This window comes from Callospermophilus lateralis, chromosome 10 (assembly GCF_048772815.1).
Source record: "Callospermophilus lateralis isolate mCalLat2 chromosome 10, mCalLat2.hap1, whole genome shotgun sequence".
Classification (NCBI taxonomy): Eukaryota; Metazoa; Chordata; class Mammalia; order Rodentia; family Sciuridae; genus Callospermophilus; species Callospermophilus lateralis.
In genome coordinates this window covers 105434977-105455720 of record NC_135314.1, presented here as the reverse complement: position 1 = coordinate 105455720, position 20744 = coordinate 105434977, and the positions used below count along the sequence as shown (strand labels likewise).

General features: G+C 52.0%; 1 protein-coding gene across 1 annotated transcript; it reads left to right on the top strand.

Moving 5' to 3' along the window:
• The first annotated feature begins 578 nt into the window (after positions 1-578).
• On the top strand, positions 579-17490 carry Siah2 (siah E3 ubiquitin protein ligase 2). The gene is made up of 2 exons (XM_076868514.2): positions 579-1402; positions 16857-17490. The coding sequence occupies exons 1-2, from the start codon at positions 986-988 to the stop codon at positions 17412-17414; spliced, it is 975 nt and encodes a 324-aa protein (XP_076724629.1). The 5' UTR covers positions 579-985; the 3' UTR covers positions 17415-17490.
• The last annotated feature ends 3254 nt before the right edge of the window (positions 17491-20744 follow it).

The window sequence follows — 20744 nt, the reverse complement described above, 5'->3', positions numbered from 1 at the left end:
AGGCAGTTCGTGATTCCCTCCCCGGCCGGGTAGGCAGGCCGGGCGCGCGATTCCAGGAAGCCTCGGCCAGGCTCGCGGTGGTAGGAGCGGCCTCTACCTCCACCAGCCCCGCGGGGAGGACCAAGGCGTGGCCCGGCGTCATTCCACCAGCTCAGAACTAGGTCCCGAGTCCCTCGCTCAGCTTGCGTCCAGTCGTACGGCGCGTCCAGACCAAACCAAGGGCCCGGCTGCCGTGTCGCACGCGTCTCCCGCGCCCCCAGTGACTCAGAAGGGAAAAAAGCCGCCCCTGGGGGTAGCGACCTGTCCGGGGACGCCCGCGCCGGCGCCCGCTCGCGTCCCGGCCCGCCCACCGCCACGCCCCCGCTCGGCCTCAAGTTGCCCTTCTGGTTTGAGCCGCGGCTACGCGTCGCCAAGGCTCCCCGGGGTGTGGCCAGAGGACTTGGGCGACGCCTTCCCCGAGGGCGGCCCCCTGCCCAGCCCGGAAAGGCGACTCGCGCTCTGGGGCGGGCCGGGCGGCCGCTCGAGCAGGAAGCGCCGGCGCTAGGCGGCCCCTGCGCTGCCAGCTGGAGCCGGGCGGAGCCCGCGCCCAGGCGCAGGGTGGCTCTGCCAGTCCCCGCGCGCCTGGGCGGTCGCACACGTGTCCAGGCGTCACGTCCGCGCGCGCCCCCGGGGCTTGCGTCAGCTGCCGCTCCAGAAGCTGGTGGGCCGGGGCTCTCCGCACCGCTCGGGTTCGGGGCCGAAGGCCACCGAGAGCAGGACACCGCGAGGGGTCGGAGGCGGAGGGGCGTTAGTAGCGCCGGGGCCGCAGAGAGCGTCAGCGCAGTCCAGACTCCGCCTTCCTGGGTCGATCGTCCCCGCACCCGGTCCCCGGCTGGGCGCCGTGGCGTTGCCCCGGAGCCCGCCGCCCGCGGGGCGCGCACCGCCTTGACCCGGGCGGCCCCGCGGCAGGCAGGCGCCCGCAGTTCCATGGTTGGTTCAGAGCGCGATGAGCCGCCCGTCCTCCACCGGCCCCAGCGCTAACAAACCCTGCAGCAAGCAGCCGCCGCCGCAGACCCAGCACGCTCAGTCCCCGGCTGCGCCCCCAGCCGCCGCCACCATCTCGGCTGCGGGCCCCGGCTCGTCCGCGGTGCCCGCCGCGGCAGCGGTGATCTCAGGCCCTGGCGGCGGCGGCGGGGCCGGCCCGGTGTCCCCGCAGCACCACGAGCTGACCTCGCTCTTCGAGTGCCCGGTCTGCTTTGACTATGTCCTGCCCCCCATCCTGCAGTGCCAGGCCGGGCACCTGGTGTGTAACCAATGCCGCCAGAAGTTGAGCTGCTGCCCGACGTGCAGGGGCGCGCTGACGCCCAGCATCAGGAATCTGGCTATGGAGAAAGTGGCCTCGGCAGTCCTGTTTCCCTGCAAGGTAAGCCCAGGGACAGCCCGAGCACTTCTGCCCCGCAAGCTTCCGAAACTCCGTCCTCCAGCCCTCTCCTAGGCCCTAAGAGGTGGATGGTATCTCTTTTTTAAAAAAACAAGACCAAAACTGTTTACACTTTGTCCACCCTCCCTGTGACCACCTGTCCACTTGGGGAGTTGCTCTGGGTTGACATTTGTCTGAGCACTGATCCCAGATTAATTGGCTCTAGCTGGTTGTTGGAACACAGCGCAGCTCCCCCAGCCCAGAGCCTGCGACCTCCGCAGACCTGTGCCCGGGTGTGCTCCACGGGGCTGGCTCTACGCTGGGAAGCTGGTTGAGAAGGGAGATGGGCCGACTCGGTTCACCCTTCACCGGCGCTCGGCTGGTAGTGGGTTCCTCCTGGATCCTGCTTCCACTGGCTGCGCACCCGGACACGTGGGAGCTCTAGGGAGTGTAGCTTTAAAAAATGTGGTGGTGGTGAGTGTGTGTGTGTGTGTGGGGGGGGGGTGCCTGGAGCCTGTTTTCCTCCAGCAAAGAGAGAACCCTGCCAGCCACGCCTTTCCCTGTCCCAGGCCTTCCAAGGGCTCACGTTTGTCCCCCCTGGGTCAGCACAGAGGGTCAGCACAGGCATTTAACAGGGACACACAGGAGCCACCCTTAGCATTCTCTAAAGCCAGTCACTTTATTCTTTAGTTTAAATTGTCACCTATTACCAGTGCCCTTGTGAGAAATGAAGACCCCAAAGACAAGAAAAGTACAGCGAGAAGACTAAAAATCTCCTGCTCCCCCCTGTCACTGTGAAGTGTGTCTCCACAGACTCTTAGAGCCCTGTGTACATTGCACCCTTGAGGCTAAATATAGATGGTGGATGTCAGTGTGTCTGAAGGTTTTTTATACCCATACATAGACATAAGTTTTCCTCCAAAAATACCTTGTGCAACTTGCTTTTTAAATTGATATATTTTCTTTTATATCAAACCTAGTAGAACCTCGTCATATTTTAAACGGTGGCCTAATATTACATTTTGTGATTACATTATGTGATTATATTGTAACATCTGTTTACCTCCATCCGCAACTTAGAATTCCTCAGGAGCAGTGGCACAGACTGACCTGTCTCTTGCCTCCTTAGAACACAGCTGCACTGCAGAGGTCACTTCCTGAACCTGGAGGTGGAAAGACTGTCATGGAGACACATGAGTTTCTCTTGTACAAGTGACTTCTGCCTTTGGAGCCATTTAGCCTCTTGTGTTTCTCGTCAGTGCTGCTTTTTTTTTTTTTTTTAAATAGGGCAAGAGTCTGTTTTTAAATTAAAAATAATTCACCAGAGAATTCAGGCCTGAGACTTAAGTTAGTACAATGAGTGAATTAATTCGGTCTTCTGCCCTGCCACCAACCAGGTTTAAAATAGAATATTCAAATAAGGGTTTGAATCCATGTTTGGACTGCGGGGTTTCAGACACCCTTAGTGAATTCCTCTGCTTTCAAGCCCTCCTCCTATACTGCTTACCTGGAAGAAAAATGGCCTTCTACCGTTCCCAGGTGAGCACTTGGCACCCGCCAGCATTCCATGACTTATTTCTGAAACACAATCTCATAAGAGCAAGGGAGGGGAACGGTCGAGCCCTGTGGAGTGTGGAGCTGCACTGGGAGTACCTAGGGCTCTGGTTCCTGGGAAGCACGTGTTCCGTCCTAAAACGTTCTTGAAAAGTGTCCTCTTTGGAATCAGGGAGAGTCCTGTGTATGCAGCAGTGATCTTGCAAGTCTTTGTAAGAATGCAGCTGGGCACAGCTTCAACTTTGCCAGCTGAAACTTTAAAGGGTCATCTTGTCATCTACAGACCAGGAGCCACGCTTAGAATGGACCTTGGGGTCAATCTCGTGTGTGCAGATGTGTGAGATTTGTGAAGGTGAAGTGTGCGTGCCTCACCTCTGGTTAGCAGGGCAGCTCTCAGTTAGTATGGAGAAGCCAAATCTGAGTGTATAATAGGCCCAGCAACGAGCAAAGAGATATACTTTGGTAAGGGTGGGCCAGGAAAGGACGAAGGTCTGTGTCAAACTGAAAACCCTTCAGCCTGCAGTGCCAAGCTCCTGGAAATCCTAGGGACTGCCTTGTCACTGCCCCCACCTGCACTTGAAATTTCCCTTAGGAGCCAGCTTATTCCATTTACCCACCTTTACCAGTGTTGGGTAAAGTAGCAGAGCCCAGGTCTCCAAAACTACATGGTTTTGCCCCGGTTTGCCTGAAAGCCCCCCTCTGGGGTCCTTGCTTTCCTCACTATTAAAGGAGATACCTGACTGCTGGACTTCTAAGTGTGGCCAGCAATCCATGGAGAGAGGGGAGCTACGGGCAGCCTCTAGGCACCTTCCATGGGCCAGCTTTGCATGTGGCAACTTTCATGAATTTGCTTTTTTTTCTCTCACGTGAGAAGACTCATGCCTGCAGAGTGCTTAGGTGGACTGACTTGTCATGTCACACATGAGCCACTGGCCCTGTGGTCTCCCCACACAGGAATGCACTTTACTCCTTACTGAATAGAAATTTTGAATCAAACATAGAAATGTTGAATCTGAATTTACACCCCAAGTGTCCAAATCACAACTCCAGGTTGATAGTAGTAACAAAACTATCTGGTGGATAAGATCCCCAGAGAGGCCTCTGACGGCCTGGTCCAACACAGTTCCCTGCTGGTTGTGCTTCCAATGGCCAAAAAATGGACGTGTTGCCAAATACCTTGGTGTGGAGCCACTTAAGTAAAGGCTCAAGTGTAGCCACACCTTTGAGACAGGGTGCCACCTGCCTTGTTAGCTGGTGTCCGCTTTTCAAAAACGGTGTCTGTCAGCCAGCTTCCCCCTGGGTGGCCACAGTGCACTCTGTGACTAAGAGTGTTGACAACCCATTCCATAGGAAGCTCCCCCTCTGTGGGTGTGGGTGGGGTGTAGGAAAGTGAAGGGCGACGTGTCTGCCTACAGCTCAGCATGCTCCACCGTGCCTCCCGCCGTGGGCCTGGGCTTCTCTGCACACCCCAGCCCACGTGCCTCCCCACGCGTCTTTCCACTGTTTCTCTGTCCTCTTTAAAGGTTTCTGGTAGCATGTCTTCAAAGTATTGAATATGGATGCCTCAGCCAGACAACTCTGCCCCGTAGTTAGATTGTGGTGGTATTGTTAAAAAAAAAAAAAAAAAAAAAAGAAGCCATACAGGGTCACTCAACCTGGCTGAATGCTTCCAGGCCCTCAGTGAGGGCCAACACTGGTCCAGTAGAGAGCAACTGAGAGTGCTGGAAGGGAAAGGGTGTGCCTGGGAGAGGTGTGTGACACATGGCCTCAGGGCAGGGGACCTCAAGGAGCAGTACAGGTGGTGGGGAGCCAGAGAATTTGTGCCTCCAAGGAGGATAACCCTAGGTTGAGGCGAGATCACTGGAGATCAGTCAAGCCCACAAGTTCCAAACCGTCTGGTCAACACAGTAAGACCCCGCCGTCACAGAAACTCCCACCCAGAGGGCAGCCCTCCCTCACCTGGGGATGTGAATGGAACCATGCCAGACCTTTATAATTTTTAATAATTTTTCACCAAAAGCCCAGAAATCTGAACTCTTATGTTAAATATTTTTAAATTTTTTTACCAGCATGGGCCAAATCCACAGGTAGAGCCAGCACCTGCCTGCCATTGCTGCCCAAACTAACCATGTCTGCAGGCCAAATTCCAGCTGCCGAGGACAAGCTCCCATTGGTCTTCTAGAAAGCATTCACTGAGTCTACAGCTTCTCCTCCGATTCTTATCATACGTGAACTTTGGAACTGAAAATTGGGGTTTTATTTCTTGTTTTCTTTTTTCCTTCCTGGCCAAGAGAATGTTCGTCTTGGCCATCCAGAGTCTTCAGCTGTTGTCTTGATGACTGGATGTTTGACTTTAGACAGCCAGTTTATTTTTTGCACCCAAGGGTCTTTAGGAGAAGAGCTAAATGATGATATCAAGGTTCTTTCTCACTCTAAAGTTCTGGAATCTAATAAGGGTCCCAGACAGCAGACAGGAGCTGGCTTCTCTAGGTCCTGGCTTTGTCTGATTTTGTCCAGTCACAGACTGCCTGAGCCTGAGCCTGAGCCTGTTCCTTCATTGTGGTAAAGAAGGGTGATCCTACCTGGCGCTGGGTGCTCTGAGGCCAGATCAGAAATGCTGTCCAGGGCCTCGGCCTCCCTGATCACAGGAGGGAGGGTGAAGTTAGGGTACTGGTGAGGTGATGGGTGATCACCTCAAAGTCTGAGGAGATAGTGGTGAGTCAAAACAGTCTCCAAGATCTCTTCTTAACCTCAGAAGGCCCCCAAAGGCACAGACACTTAGGAGACTGGCCCTGCGGCCCTCACTGCTGCTTGAAATTGACAGGTCGCCCGTAAGAGTGCATGGAATGTGCTGTCAGGACGAAGAGCCACATTAGCACCAAGGTTCAAGGTTTTAAAGAGCAAAACTGGCAATGTGGCATTCAAAATTGAGAACAGAAGCACAAGAATATTATGTATCAGAGTAAAATGTAACTCGACACATCAACACATCGTGGGCCAGAGACTTCACAGGTCTCCAGGACCTGGAGCTGGAGTGAATTTGCATTACAGTTGATCCTTCCTACAAGCAAGATGGAGAGGAACCAAAACGTCTGACTAGCCAGTCTGGCCTGGAAAGTGCCAGCCTGAGTGTGTGTTAGGTGCTCCCTGCTTCTGCACCAGAGCCCTTTTTAAAAGCCCCTAGAAAGCACTGTGTGACTGTAGAAAACCTCAGGGCCAGCGGCTTAAGGGACACATTTGTGCCTCTGACAAAATTTACAATAAATAGCATTTCTTATTAAAACCCGCAAGGTCCTCACTCCTTGAAAGGAGCACACAGTAGGTGCACACTGGCTACGCTGAAAGCCAGTCTTCAGAGCCACGTATATTGCTGACGGCTTGTGCAGGGCCTGGTCACACACACACACACTGTGTGACCAGACTGTGGTTCCAGAAAAGGGAAAATTAGGACGTTTTCCTGATCAAAGACTGCTTTATGTTCAGTGTGTACTTTCCAAGGCTCAGGAGAGACACTGCAAACTCCAGCAGGGTTTCGTCACTGTCACCCCAGAGGCCCGGGTCTTTCTCTATTCCTTGAAAACCACGAAACTGCAATCCCCTCATTCCCAGTTTGGTGAACATTTTACGTCACGATTCCTTAGACTGTAGCATCTGTGGGGCCCAAGTTTCTCTGCCTTGTAGAGACCCACTCTTTCAAACTTTCACTCAACAGAGGTGGTGTCTTGGTCACTGGTTCCCTGCTTACAGGTCCTGCTCCTGCCTTCTGTTCCAGCCCCTCAAGCTATCTGGTGGCCTCTCAGCCTCAGTGCCTCACTGGTAAAATGGGGTTGCGATAGGGTTGTTGTGAGGACCAGTGTGGTGGAAGCCTTGCAGAGTGCCCAGCACAGCCCTGGCATGCAGTGCACATGCGCAGTTAGAAACTCGTAGGGGGAGAGTGGCTAATGCCTGAGGTCAGGCCCAGGCTCATTTCTTATTTCTGCCCCCGGACTTCCTGTCCCTCCTCCTCATCCTCAAGGGCTTCCACAGAGCTAGGTAGGTTGGCCCCTGGCATTGGATGGTTGCCGTCGAGACTGTACCTCATTTCTCTAATACTCCTAAAAGGGAAAGCCTGGTTTGATTAACCAGGTTTTAAAAATGCATGTATTACACTCTGTATATCTGATTTCACACATTATAGCATATGCTTTTTAAAGTCATGACATTATTTTTAAATGTAGGATATATAGAAAGTAATGTAAACTTAAAATTCTTTATAAGTGCCCTCCCCTGTCAAGAAAAAAAAAACCACTATAGCACTTCACATATGTCCTGCAAACTTGTGTGTCAGTGAAGTTTTCCCAACAAACAATAACAAAAAGCAGTAAAATGAAGACTCCTAACGTACTGTTGTTTCATAGCCTGTTTTTTTTCATCTTATACATTGTGACTGCTGTTCTACAGTGATAGAAAATCTTTAAGGCCGTGTCTAATGGTTATGTGATGCTGCAATTCCAGAATTCCATAACGGCACCAGAATTATTTAATCAAGGTACATTTGAGGTCACATAAGTCATTCTATTTTTTTTTTTTTTTTTACTGTGATTGAGAAAAAAAGTTCCACAATAACAGAATCATTGTGCACAAGAAAATAAACATTTCCTAAGGACAAATTCCTGGAATTAGGGTGGACCTGCAGGGCACATGCAGAACCTACGCTCTGGGGAGTGAAGCAGGTTTCTTTATGGTTCTGTCGAGTGCAGGTGGCTTCCCAACCCCCCACTGCTGGTGTTGTCCTCAGGCCAGAATTGGGGGCTGCTCATTACCCATATATCTTTCCCTGGAGCTGGATATGGAACCCAGGGTCTTGTGCATACTGAGCAAGTGCCATGCCCTAAGCTACACCCAGCCCCACCACCTTTTAACCAAACCCACCCCTGCCTGGGAAGCCCGGCGGCCCACGTGCCTCGCCAGCCAGTGCTTCTGTTCAGCTGCCTTGTCCTCCCAAAACTTTGTGCCTGAGGTGGCAGTAGATGTGCCAACGGGGCAGCAGAACTTTTCCAGAGGGAAGGAGCAGAGGTGCCTGGAGGTCTCTCTGCAGTGGTGGTGCCAGCCCCATCCGAAGGTTGAGCAGGAGTTTGCCATGAAGAAAGGGTGGAGGGTCCTGGTGGGTGACGTGGAGGAGCTGGCTGGTTGCTGTGGGATGTTGTGTGCCTTGCTCTCAGGAGGCCTGGATAGGCGCACTGTTTCCTGCTGTCTCCCAGGCACAGTGTAAAGGATGTAGGAGGCCTTTAGTGTGCCCCTTAGAGATCTGCCCAAACCCATACAGTTTCTAAATTTCGGGACCAGAAACACCAATCTGGATCTTTCAACTATATATACAATGTCTTTTTTTTTTTTTTGTATTGGGGATTGAACCCAGGGACCTTAACCACTAAGCTACATTTGGAGCCCTATTTTATATTTTATTTAAAGACAGGGTCTCACTGAGTTGCTTAGGGCCCCCCTAAGTTGATTAGGCTTGCTTTGACCTCCTGATCCCCCTGCCTCAGCCTTCAGAGCGGCTGGGATTACAAGTGTGGCCACTATACCTGGCTTACAATGTCTTTTCTGCTTCAAGCCTTTCCTACTGCCCACTCACCTGCTGCCCACTCACCCTTCCGTTCCAGACTCAGGTGGTGGCTTCGCAGGGACAGCTGGCTATGGTATCAGAAGGGCCCTCTTATAATTATAAGTGTTGCCAGGTAAAACACAAAGTGCTGGTTAAATTTGAGTTCCAAATAAGCAACACATAAACGGGGAGGAACAAGCATATCCCAGACATTGCCTGGCAGATGCTGGACATCTTGTCATTTTATTTGCAAATGTGACAACCCTACCATTGAAGTCTTCTGGGGAATTCACTGCTCAGTCAAGAAGGAAGGACTGCGGAGGAAGGGCGCTGTTGGAAGACATGTCAGGGCAGTTAAGTGACCGTGCGAGTGGGAGCCTGGCATGTGGGGTGGGCAGGGTTCTGGTGGCTCAGCAGAAAGCCCTTGAACCCAGCCATTCCTTTCCTTTGCTGGAGCGTGCTCTCAGAAGGGACCTCAAAAAACTGGTTTCCCAAGACAATGTGTGGGTGTTGCTAACTCTGGCTGTGGGTCAAATGAGAAACCTGCATCGTCAAAAGTCAACTTTTGTTTACAGTTGCAAAGATTAAAAATAAACCCCTGCCATCCTGAGAGTCTCTGTGAGGCCACAGGCACCCTGCCCCCGTGACAAGGTGTTCTCCAGTGTCTGTGATAGTAGTCAGTCCCAGGCCTTCCACCAACACCCCCTTCAGTAAGAAGGTTGTCTGCTGCTCCTGGGACGTCGATGTTCTTGGGTAAATTTTTGAGCCCAATATTTTAATTTGATTACTTTCCCAAGAAGAAAATTCTGAGTTATCAGTACATGACTCTCACCACTGCGGGGTGAGAGTCATGTCCTGGTGCTGAGTAATATCGTCCTCTCCTATTATTATCTGTAAAACAGTTGCTGTGCCACAGGTAGATAGTCATCTCCCCGAGTGGCCTCGGAGTGGAGGTGAGGACTTCACAGTGAGTGAGATGAAGATGTGCTGGGGTCCTAGGTGGGAGGCTGCAGGCCCAGTATCACAATCAAGTCACTCGAGAGGTTTGACTTTCTCCTGTTGCCCAGGTCAGACTGGCTGACCTGAGGCCATGGGTCTTCCACTGTTCATAGGAGTCAAGGGTGAGCTACAGAGGGGGGCTCAAGGTCACAGAGGATAGTGGGTTCTGATCATGGCTTTTCCTGGGTTCTCGCGGCTCTGCAGAAAGCTGAGGAGCACAGAGCCATCAAGAGAAGAGCAGTGCTGGTGTCCCTGGTCCCTGTAAGTTTTCAGAAGAGCTGTAAACACCAAGAGGCCATGTCAATAAAATGTGAAGCCCCTTTATTGAGGGGGGACAGACAAACCTGTTGTGTCTGAAATCTAAATAAAAAGTAAGCAGTCTTCTCCACTCCCCACGGGATATTGGATTTTTTAAATGCTGAGTTCTGGAGTGAGACTTAATAAAGGAGAATTAACATGGTGAACTCTTTGTCATCATCAGATAAACGTAGTGTTCCTCTGTCAACAAATATTGGGTGGGCGAGAAGCAATCCGTCTGTAAGTCACACCGAATCTAAGCAAAGTTAATAGATCCATAAACAATGGGAGGAAAACCCATGATAGCAAGAGGCAGGTGGACATTCTCAGCCACAGAAGCTCTAGCTTGGCTTTCAGAAGCGGCGAGCTGTAAGTTTAACATGTGATAACGTGAGTCCCAACGGGTTAGCAGCCACCCAGCTGCAAGCATCTGCAGGAAGTGGAGAAGATGGAGGCCCCACCAGGCTCCCCTGCTCCCTGCTGGTCGCACGTGATAAGTGAACTGTGAGGAGCCCAGTCTCCCGTCCACCCTCAGTTCACAGCCCCACTTTCATTTCTGAATGCTCCATTTGACCTCCAGAGCTCACCGATCAGATGAGGACAGAATGGAGCCGGAATTTACCTTGGGATACAAGGGGTGGCAGGAAGTGAAACTGCTACCAGAGGATCTGCCCGGGCCGCAGACCGGCCAGTTGCCTACAGCCCCTTGGCAGGATCCCAGGACAGTGGCAATGCCTGTGCTCTGCGAGGACCAAAGAAGGGTTGCTTATTGTAACAATGTGTGTCTTCGCTGCAAAGCTGTTTCGATTTCTAAAATGAACCCCAGAGAACCTCTAGCAAAAGAAAAACTGTTAACTCTGATTGCATTTACACATGGACATGTAGTTAAAAGTATATTTTCTCTTTAAAAACTAAAAAAGATGGGAAAGCTGAATTCATTGAACCAACAGACCTTTATCCCATGAAGTATAAATTGCTGACTTAGTCCCTGAATTCTCTGATACATTTTTACTTTGATATGATTGCAGACTTATAGGAAAGTGGCAATAATAGTACCAAAAATTCCCAAATAGCCTTTATCCAGATTCACCAGTTATTTCCTTTTTGCTGCCTTGGCTTTATGGTCTGTGGGCTCTCTGCTCATATACATATTTTTAAACCATTTGGGTGTAAATCATAAGCATCCTGCCCTTTTGCCCCTAAATCCTTCCCTGTTTTTCTCCTAAAAACAAAGACATTTTCTTATGTAATTATAGCAGTTATCAAAACAGGGAAATTGACACAGAGTAGACACTTGATCGTGTGATCCACAGTCATGTCCCATTTCAGCCCAGTTACGTCCTTTAGTGTGTCCTTTAGTGCCGTTGGCTTCCTAGGCCAGGGTCATACATTGCATTCAGACACTGATGTGCCTTTTTGTGGTCATTACCGCTTATTTAGATCAGAGGGAAGCTCTGTTTGCTTTTGCCTCGTCCAAGGTCATTTCTTGGATTTAATTCAAAAATTTATGGGCATCAGAAACAAAATATCAATTGTGCTTTGGTTTTTTTGGTTTTGTTTTCTCCTAGGAGAAAAACACATTCTCTTTTGAGGCCCTGGCAGGTTTGCTGATCCTTCAGCTGTTTCCTAGGAGGTGAGCAGGTGGTTACCTCACAATCCCCAGAGACGCTCCGGAGCTGGCACCTCCTGGTGGAGTGTTGGCTGTTGGAGTTCAGCCAGTTGTTCCTGAACTGCATGGAATCCGAGTCACTGAATGACTTGTCCTGCGCCCTCAGCACCATGACCTTTACTCCAGCTAAGAAGGGCCATGTTGCTTTGTGCTCATTTCATAAACAAATGTGCTGTGACTGTTTTTTAGATAAATAACAGGTGCCCATGCCGACTGTTCTGAAGGGCCTCGTTATGTGTATTTGTGTGTGAAGGGACAAGCTCTCCCCACACTCCAGGTTGAACAGGACCTGCAGGCCCCATGCCCAGGAAGAGCATGGAACTACTGCCCCCTGAAGAGACTTAAATGAGGCCCCAGGTCATGCAGTGCCATTCCCTGGCAGGATGCTGCCCAGGGCCTCGGAGCCACTGCACCCGGGACGTCTCTGTGGGTTCAGTGGCGTTGCTGATTCTTTGAGCCTCTCCTCCTTGCTCTCTCGCCCTTCCTGATCCATCCATCTTCCTTTTCTTCCTTTTCTTTTTTCTCTTTTGGGGGCTTTACTTAAAACCAGCCCCCTCCCCAGGGGAACAAGTGCTGGTTCCCTAGGGAGAGAGCTCGTTCTAGCTGCATTGTGTCCCAGGATACACAGCCCTCTGCAACCCAGTTACTTTCTCTCAGTGACAAGAGGCACAGCGAGGAACGGGCTCCCAGAGGAAACCCTCCTGAGCCCAAGTGCAGGAGGCCTCTGGCCTCTCATGAGGTGGGGCAAACCCAACCCAGCATGGGGGAGGGAGGAGGGACTTTCTTGCCAGATGCAGGAGAAGGCTGGAGGGCCTGGGGCTCCCACCATACAGCTCCCAGGGCCTGTCCTGCAGACCCAGGAGGAGCACATCTGTGGGCCCCAGGTTGGGTGTGTGCTGGTCCCAGCAGAAGGTGAAGGCAGATGCACATCAGTTCTGTTCCTTTTTCCCAAAATGTTGCTTCTTTGACTCCCAAGCTGGTGTGTGCGAAGGAGGTGCACTGGACGAGCATGGGCATGCTGGGCTATGCTCTAGTATGACCACAAGTGACCACATTCTTGAGCCTCCTGTGTCTCGTCTGAAAAACAGGCAGAACCTGCTCCCTGGCCACCCCCTTGCTTGGGAAGCAATCCTGCTCTGCAGCCAGGGCTGGCATTCCCCAGGGGCCCTGGGGTGCCCATTGGTCAGTGGAGACCAGCCCAACCTGGTTTCTGGCATGGGCTCCTCCTGAAGCGGTGAAGGGGGCTTCTCCGAAGCCAGGTGTTGTTGTTCATCAGAAGAGATCAGTGTTCTCAGTGAAATCGGTGGTTCTCAGCTGGGGCAGGCCTGCCCACTAGGGACATAGAGCCACGCCTGGGGACACTCCTGGTTGCCACAGCTGAGGGGCAGAGAGAAGTTGCTACTGACATCTAATGGATAAAGACCAGGGATGCTGCAAACCATCCCATCCCATAGTGCACCCATGGTGCTATCAGAGAAAACCTAAATGAACCAGCTGTGTGTCCAGCCTGACCTGCGTCAAGCTTTGTCCCCCTGCTACCGCTCCCTCTGCCCAGAAATAGGTAGAACCGCTCCGTGCTCTTTGTCCACAGCTACGCGTTCCTTACAGCCCTCCTCACCCCATCCCGCCTGAGACAACCCGCCGCCTGCCCTGCTCAGTCTTCCTGTGTTGGACAGTATTTATGATGTACTGTCTTCCCCCGCTGCTTATCCTCTAGGAACACATCCCACACCCCTAGGGGAGGCCGGGGAGGTAGTGTCACGAGGGTTCTGCATTTCTGTCTTATCCTATATATACATACCCATAGTAAAATTCAATTATCAATTAGGTATAGTGGAAGATTGATAACTAAATATCAAATAGAACAGTTACAGCAATATACTGTCAAAAAATATGTGAATGAAGCCTACTATGCTGTTCTCATGCTTCTTGTAGTGATTTCAGATGATACAGTACTTTAGATAAAGTGAGGTAAATGGCAGAGAGATTGTGACTTTACATTAGGCTATTTTTTTAATATTTATTTTTTTAGTTGTAGTTGGACACAATACATTTATTTTATTTATTTATTTTTATGTGGTGCTGAGGATCAAACCCAGGGCCTCACATGTGCTAGGTGGGCACTCTACTGCTGATCCACAACCCCAGCCCCATCAGGCTACTTTTGATCTTCTGAAAATACATCAGGAGGAAGATTATCTACTTCACGTGATCCTGGATCACTAAGCCTGACAGTGTTGGGCGGATAGTATATACAGCGTGGATACCCTGAATGATGGCATGATCATGCTATATTTCATTATGCTGCTCAGAAATGTGCACAATTTAAACTTATGAGTTTATATTTCTGGAACTTTTCCATTTAATAATTTTGGACAACTGACTGCAAGTAACAAAACCACAGAAAGCAAAACTACAGATAAAGGGGGACAACTGTCTTTGAATTCTTTATTCTTGGAGCATATGGTCCTTTCCTACTGGAAATACCACTAATGGAGGATACACAGCTTATTCCCACTGCATGCCATAGAGGTTCAGAGCCCTGGCAACCCTCAGAAATCCTTGAAGTTTTTCAAGAAAACACAAACCCCAGGCCAGGGCCCCAGGAGATTTGGGCTGACTGCTCAGAGGCACCTAGGCAGTTTTACATGCAGTCTCAGAGAATCCACAGGCCCCTCAACTCCTCTGAGATCCCTGGGTGGGCACCCCAGTGGAGGGGATCTGGCATGCTCTAGACGGTTCCAGCGTGGCTCCAAGCCTCAGTCAGAAACGTGGCCCGTGTGAGTGTGCAGGTTTGGGCTTCCCTTTGACACAACAGCTCTAATCCAGTTGTCATTAAAGTGGCCCCCGGGGGTCCTGAGACATGCCCTCCCCCACCATGGAGAGGAGAAATGGATTAAAGGTCTGCTTGTTTAGAAAAAGCAGAGTAAGCACAGGCCTTTAGAAGTATGTTTGTCTAAGAGAAGAGCGCTGTAGCAAGGTCTTTTTTCATAGGGTCATTGTCCTCACAAATGCAAGGTAATGCTTTCTCTATTTGTGTCATTAGGGGAGGTCCCCTGCTGTCTATATTTGGGTTCAAAGAATAGTTGAATGTGCAACTTTTAAGGCAAAACCATAATTCAGAATGTAAATACTCCTGCTTGGGTGGGGAAAGTTCTGAAACCATCACCAGGGGTCAATATCTGTGGCGAATGGTGAGACCCTAACGTGAAGTGGGGGAGGCCTGGGGGAATTTCTGGGTGCCCCCGGCAGCGTCCCTCTCACTCCTGGGTTATTCCTGGGCAGCTGTGGTCAACAGCCCATGCTGACACGTCTTTGCATCCAAATACCGAGGGCCTGTTTCAGCCTGAGCCACACCAGGCTCTGGACAGAAGGGCCTCGCCCGCCACTCACATAGGGACATCCGAGAACTCCGGACTCCCAGCCGCGCCCCAGGTTTAAAAACACAGTTAACAGGGACTTGTTTTTTTGAGCTTTACAAAGTTAGTAACACAGTGTGTAAATATACATGGGTAAATTTGTTTGTCCTTCTGTTTTTTTTTTTTTTTTTAATTTATATCCAGGCTTTTAAAATTAGTTTATGGTTCCAAAACATGAACAAGCAGACCCTATCAACAAAGCAGGTAACAGCGGGTTCTTTCTGCCGGTCCCTGTTGAAGGCTATAATCTGTGTGAAGTAATGGGGAGGTAGTGGTGGGCGGAAGGAGCCGACTGTCTTCTGGAATCCTCTTTGCTGGTTTGAGGAGACTGGACACCCAGCAGTGGGACTGTGGGCTTCGCGCCTACCCTCTCGGGGGTTGTAGCTTGGCCTCCTGCACAGAGACAGGGCTCAAAACTTCCATGTTTCTGGTGACAACGTTCAAACCACAAAGCTTTGAATTTGACCTACTCCCAGTTTGTAAGGGGCCACTTCGTAACGTGGGGTAGGGAGAGGCTGACACAGGAGGGTGCTGTTCTGTGAGCAATCAGACACAGCATCTTAGAAGATGGCCTGGCTCTGCCCCTGCTTGGAGCCGGCCGGCGCATCCCCGTGAATGCGTCCCCAGGTCGCAGCCAGGCTCCTCACCTTCACCTGCGCTCTACCCCGAGGTCTGAGGCCAGGCCCTGGGCTCACCTGCAGGGTGACTCTGGCTTCTTCTTTCTTGTGTGACAACAGGACAGTCCTCTGCAGTGTCTCTTGCAGGCTGACTCTCCTCTGGTGTCTAGGAGTTGCTTCGTCGTTCCTGGAAAGGTTGGGAGCAGAAGTATAATTCCCTTCAGAGAGGTCTTCCTAGGATGGGGTGACCTACCTCCTGGAAATGTCACCCGAGTGTGAGGGAGGAGTCACTCTAATTCCACCCTGTGAGGCTGGTCCCAGGGCAGTGGTGACAGTCAGCTCCTTGATCCCCGCTCCCGGGGCCTGTTGCGGGTGCTGCCCTGCCCCTCTTAGAGACGAGGGCCCTTGGCCCTGGGCAGGCAGGCTGGGCAGTGGGCCGCTCCTGGCTGGGACCCTGCAATGAGCTGTCTTCTGTGATATCCAAGGAGTGCTCAGCTGGGCTTTCTTTACACCCAAAGAGAAGGGACAGAGTGCCCCGGGGAAGGGTGCAGATAGGAAGGCGAGGTGTGGAGGGTCTCCGCCTTCCTCTGCCCTAGCCTGGTCAGGCCTGCAGTGCCCAGAGGGTAGCCTTACACACTGCCCGCCTGCCAGTCACCAGTTCAAGCCAGGAAGGGATAGAGGGAGTCACAGAAATGATGTGTCATGATGTGAAAACTAGTCTAATGCCAATGCTCCCCACAAAGCAATCCCGGTGGGGTGGGGGTGGGGGTGGGGGGAAGCCTGGCGCAGTGGTGCCCTGTGATCCCAACAGAGCAGGAGGCTGAGGCAGGACGATCACAAGTTCAGTGCCAGCCTCGGCACCTTAGTGAGGTCCTACGCAACGTCAGGAGACCCTGTCTCTTAGTAAATAATAAAAGGGCTGGGGCTGGGGCTCAGTGGTTAAGCACCCCCGGGCTCAATCCTTGATATAAAAACAAACAACAGATTCATAAACAATAAGGGGAAAGCCAGGTTGGCTTCTCAATGTGTTCACTGTAGTAAAAGAACATTAATTCTCATCTTTTAGTAGCATTGGAATGGGGGTGGGCCTGGGGAGCAGGACATTCCTGGCTCAGGAAAGGCCCTGGTGCTTAACACTGTTGGTGACATGTGGGAACCGAGTATGTGGCCTCCTGTATGCACTCGTGCCAACCCGGCAGTGGAGACAGGAGTGCAGGCAAGGCAGGAAACCCGATGGGGGCAAGGGCTCAGGGGGTTGTGCCAGCAGATGCTGAAGAAGGTGTGGTGACCTGTGTGCTTCTCTCTGTCTCTGCAGTATGCCACCACGGGCTGCTCCCTGACCCTGCACCACACGGAGAAGCCGGAACACGAGGACATCTGTGAATACCGTCCCTACTCCTGCCCGTGTCCCGGAGCTTCCTGCAAGTGGCAGGGGTCGCTGGAAGCTGTGATGTCCCACCTCATGCACGCCCACAAGAGCATCACCACCCTGCAGGGGGAGGACATCGTCTTCCTGGCCACGGACATCAACCTGCCGGGGGCCGTGGACTGGGTGATGATGCAGTCCTGCTTCGGCCACCACTTCATGCTGGTGCTGGAGAAGCAGGAGAAGTACGAGGGCCACCAGCAATTCTTCGCCATCGTGCTGCTCATTGGCACCCGCAAGCAGGCCGAGAACTTCGCCTACCGGCTGGAGCTAAACGGCAATCGTCGGAGACTGACCTGGGAGGCCACGCCCCGGTCCATCCACGACGGCGTGGCCGCGGCCATCGTGAACAGCGACTGCCTGGTCTTCGACACGGCCATCGCACATCTCTTTGCGGATAATGGGAACCTAGGAATCAATGTGACTATCTCGACGTGCTGTCCGTGAAGCACCGTGAGCCCCACAGCCGCCGAGGCCGCTGGCAGCGTGCGCTGTGTTTAATAAAATTTTTATAGATGTTTTATTCGCTGTGTCTTCACAGGTCAGGACCCACAATCACCCCGCTTCTCTTGGAGCTGCGCCTTCCCACCGGCCCGGCCAGCTCATCCCACTGGGTGAACGGGCTGCCTGGCGGCCACCGGAGGCTATCCTGCCCCCTAAAACCAACTCTCTTGTTAAATTGTACTTACTTCCTGAACACTTGACAGGTTGCTCAGGGCCCTGGAGGCTGGGTTAGGATGGGCGGCTCCCTCCCGCCTGCCTCCCTGCATTGGTCCCCTGTGCTGACCAGAGCTGGGGGATGGTCAGCACGCCCCTTATGCTTTTAGGGGACAGGAAATGTCTTAATGCATTTTCACATTTTCAACAGCGTCTCTCAACCCGGAGGACTGACCAGTCTAGGTGGAATCTTAGGATCCCTGGGAGGACTGACCAGTCTAGGTGGAATCCCGGGATCCCTGGGAGGACTGTCCTAGAAATGCAGGTTTGGAGGTCCCTGAGCTCTCAGTCTCCCCGGGTGGTTCTTTTCAACAATTAAGTTTGAGAATTACTGGCTCGAATCACAGAAGGGTCCATATTTAAAAGGTGCTTTAAGGTTGCCCTCTCCTGATGCTGCCTGTCTTTTTACTGTTTCAGCCCCCACCGCCAATTAAAGCCAGGACAGGCCACAGGAGTCCCCTCCTGACCCCAGGTTGGGCATCCTGTAGGAAAGCAGGTCATTGCCGTTGGTAGTTCTCACTTTCCGCTCACCACTAGTGCAAATGACCCTCCCTCCCCCTCCCCTTCTCTCTCTCTCTCCCTCTCTCTCTCTCTCACACACACACACCCGGCTTCCCTCTGCCTCCTTCCTAGACTAGCTGGTTGAAAGACTAGGTCTGCGGTTGGAAAGTGCTACCACTGGGTCTTATGCTTGCTATTTATAGGTATGTGTTGGTTGTATGGTTGTTTTGTTTTTGTTTTTTTGCCACATTCATTTTAGTTTTTTAATAAATATTTTTCAAAAATGAATGTTGTGCTTCATTTTCCTGGTTGAGCAGTAGGTGTTTATTGAGCTCCTACTGTGTGCAGGTGCCAGAAGCTTCACTACCACCTCTAGGATTGGAGTGTCCCTGTTTCTAGGGGAGGAAGCAGCCATGTCTCAAGGTCATGGTGCAGGTCCCGGGTGGCCCTGGGGCCCAACCTACATCTCTGTGCTATGGGCCGACATGGTGCTGCGGGTCTCCTCAGGCTGCATTTTCTGACTGCCGGCTCTCGTGCAAGAAGAGTAGGGCTCTCGGTGTCCAGAGTCAGAGGAAGAGGCTGGGCTGATGCCCAGGGCCAGACTGATGCCAACAGTGACGGTCACACTCCCTCAGTCCAGCCCTGGACTCTCAAAAGAATTCAAAAGAGCCCCGAATGCTACACAGGGACTTCCGATTGCCTACCTCGGTGGCCTGGGGGCATCAGGACAGCACCAGGCAGGAGCGTGGCTTGGAGCTGTCTGTTTTCCAAATACACTGCCGCATTGAGTCTCAGGCTGCCTAGGGATCTGGCGGGAGGGGAGCGCTGCGGTGACTCCAGGCTGCTAGTTGCGGGTGTGCGCCGCACATCCATAGGATACAGCCACAGCCATGACCACCAGGAGAGGCACATCTCAATCCCGGAGGACCCTGGAGCAGGTGGACGCTGACCCCCTCAGGGCTGCTCCCAGATGGCATCCAGCGCCTGCCTTTGGCCCCGGCAGCAGGGTGAGCGAAAGCCAGCAGGCCACAGCGTCCGTGTGTCCGCGGCTCTCCTCCTGGTCACATGGGATGGTGGGAATTGGGACTGAGGGTCAGCAGTGCCCCAAAGGGCACAGCTCTGAACAGAGAGCCTGAGGAGGGAGAGAGCACTGAAGGCGAGATCCTTCAGCCCCCAGAGGAACCATGAGGGTGCCACAGGGCACAGGCGGCAGAAGGACCTGTGTCCAGCCTCTCAACGCCCGTTCACACTCGTTCTGCATCTCCAGAGCTTCCCACACAGGAGCAGCCCAGCTCCATGTAGCTCCCTTTAACCTGTCCCCAGAAGTCATCAATCTTGACCTTCACTCTCTGACCTCCTTGAAAAACCTGAAGTTTCTGCCGGAAAACACAAAAAAATCCCCAGGTTATTCCCTGTTTTAAAAGGAAGTGAAAAAAAAAAAAAAAGCATGTGGATTTATGTGCTATTTTTATATAGTTTTAATTGCAAATGCACTTTTAAACCCAAAGAGGCTTTTGTCAAAACTGGTCACGTGATTCACATAAGTATCATGTTTCTAAAAATAAAACAATGAAAATCTCTTCCCCCTTCCTGTCCTCGTTCAATATTCTAATTTGATAAAAGTCTGACTGCTCAAACAAGATGGTAGATTCAACCATGTCTTGTGATGCTGGAGTCATTTTAAAGGAAAAAAGTAGCTCAGAGAACCTCAAGAGAAAATGTGGATGGTCACCAATTTTTTAAAAACCAACCAACCTTGAGAACGGGTTCCCAGTTCCTGGAGGGGAAGAATCAGTCTTCTCCCTGAGTCCCAAAGACTGGAGGACTGAGAGGGGACAGTTCTCAGGGTGAACTGCCCCGTGGAAATGCTAGGAGACTTCAGAGAAGAGCCACTGAGGCCCCTGCCCCCGGGAGCTCCTTCAGGAAGCACCTGCGGTCATCCAGGGCACCCCAGCTCCTGGCCACGAGTCTGCTTGACAGCATCAGCAACTGCCTTGTGCCACCACCCCAGGGACCCTCCTGAGGAAGCTGTCCCTGCACAGACCCCTTCAGGCTTTGGGACTTCCAGGTAGCCAGCCACAGGACTCCAAGTCCACCAGATGGCCTCTGGTCCTGTTTCCTGACTTGCAAATTCAGGAGGTTTGCTTTCTAGATGTTCATACTTCAGTGCTAATTTCTGGAAACAACAAGCCATTGAAAGTTGAGTTGTGTGTCCAATCAGTGTCCCCGGAACCGGACACCTGACCTAGTGTGTGTCGGCAGGTGAGCCACCTCTCTGCTTCCCCTGGCTGGAGCTGGGCGGGGTCTGTCCCAGAGACCAGGTCTGCTTTGTGGCTGTGTCCTAAGGGGTTCCTGATCCATATGGCCTCTGCCACTATAACAGGGTGACTGTGACTCCACCACCCTGTGAAAGGGCACGGATGCTTCAAGGATGGGAGATTCTTCTCTATTGTTGACCCTTCTGCTTCTGCTGCTTACTCGAAGCTTAAAATCTCCTTCTGCTAATACTGTGGTCGGGAGTCCCCAGATGGCGAGGCAGGAACAGCTTGGGATCCCACT

What these genes read in the sequence shown, in the direction of transcription:
- Siah2 (XM_076868514.2), top strand. Translation starts at nt 986, where the DNA reads ATGAGCCGCCCGTCCTCCACCGGCCCCAGCGCTAACAAACCCTGCAGC. An exon ending in CAGTCCTGTTTCCCTGCAAG is followed by an intron (nt 1,403 to 16,856) that starts GTAAGCCCAGGG and finishes CTGTCTCTGCAG; the next exon opens with TATGCCACCACGGGCTGCTC.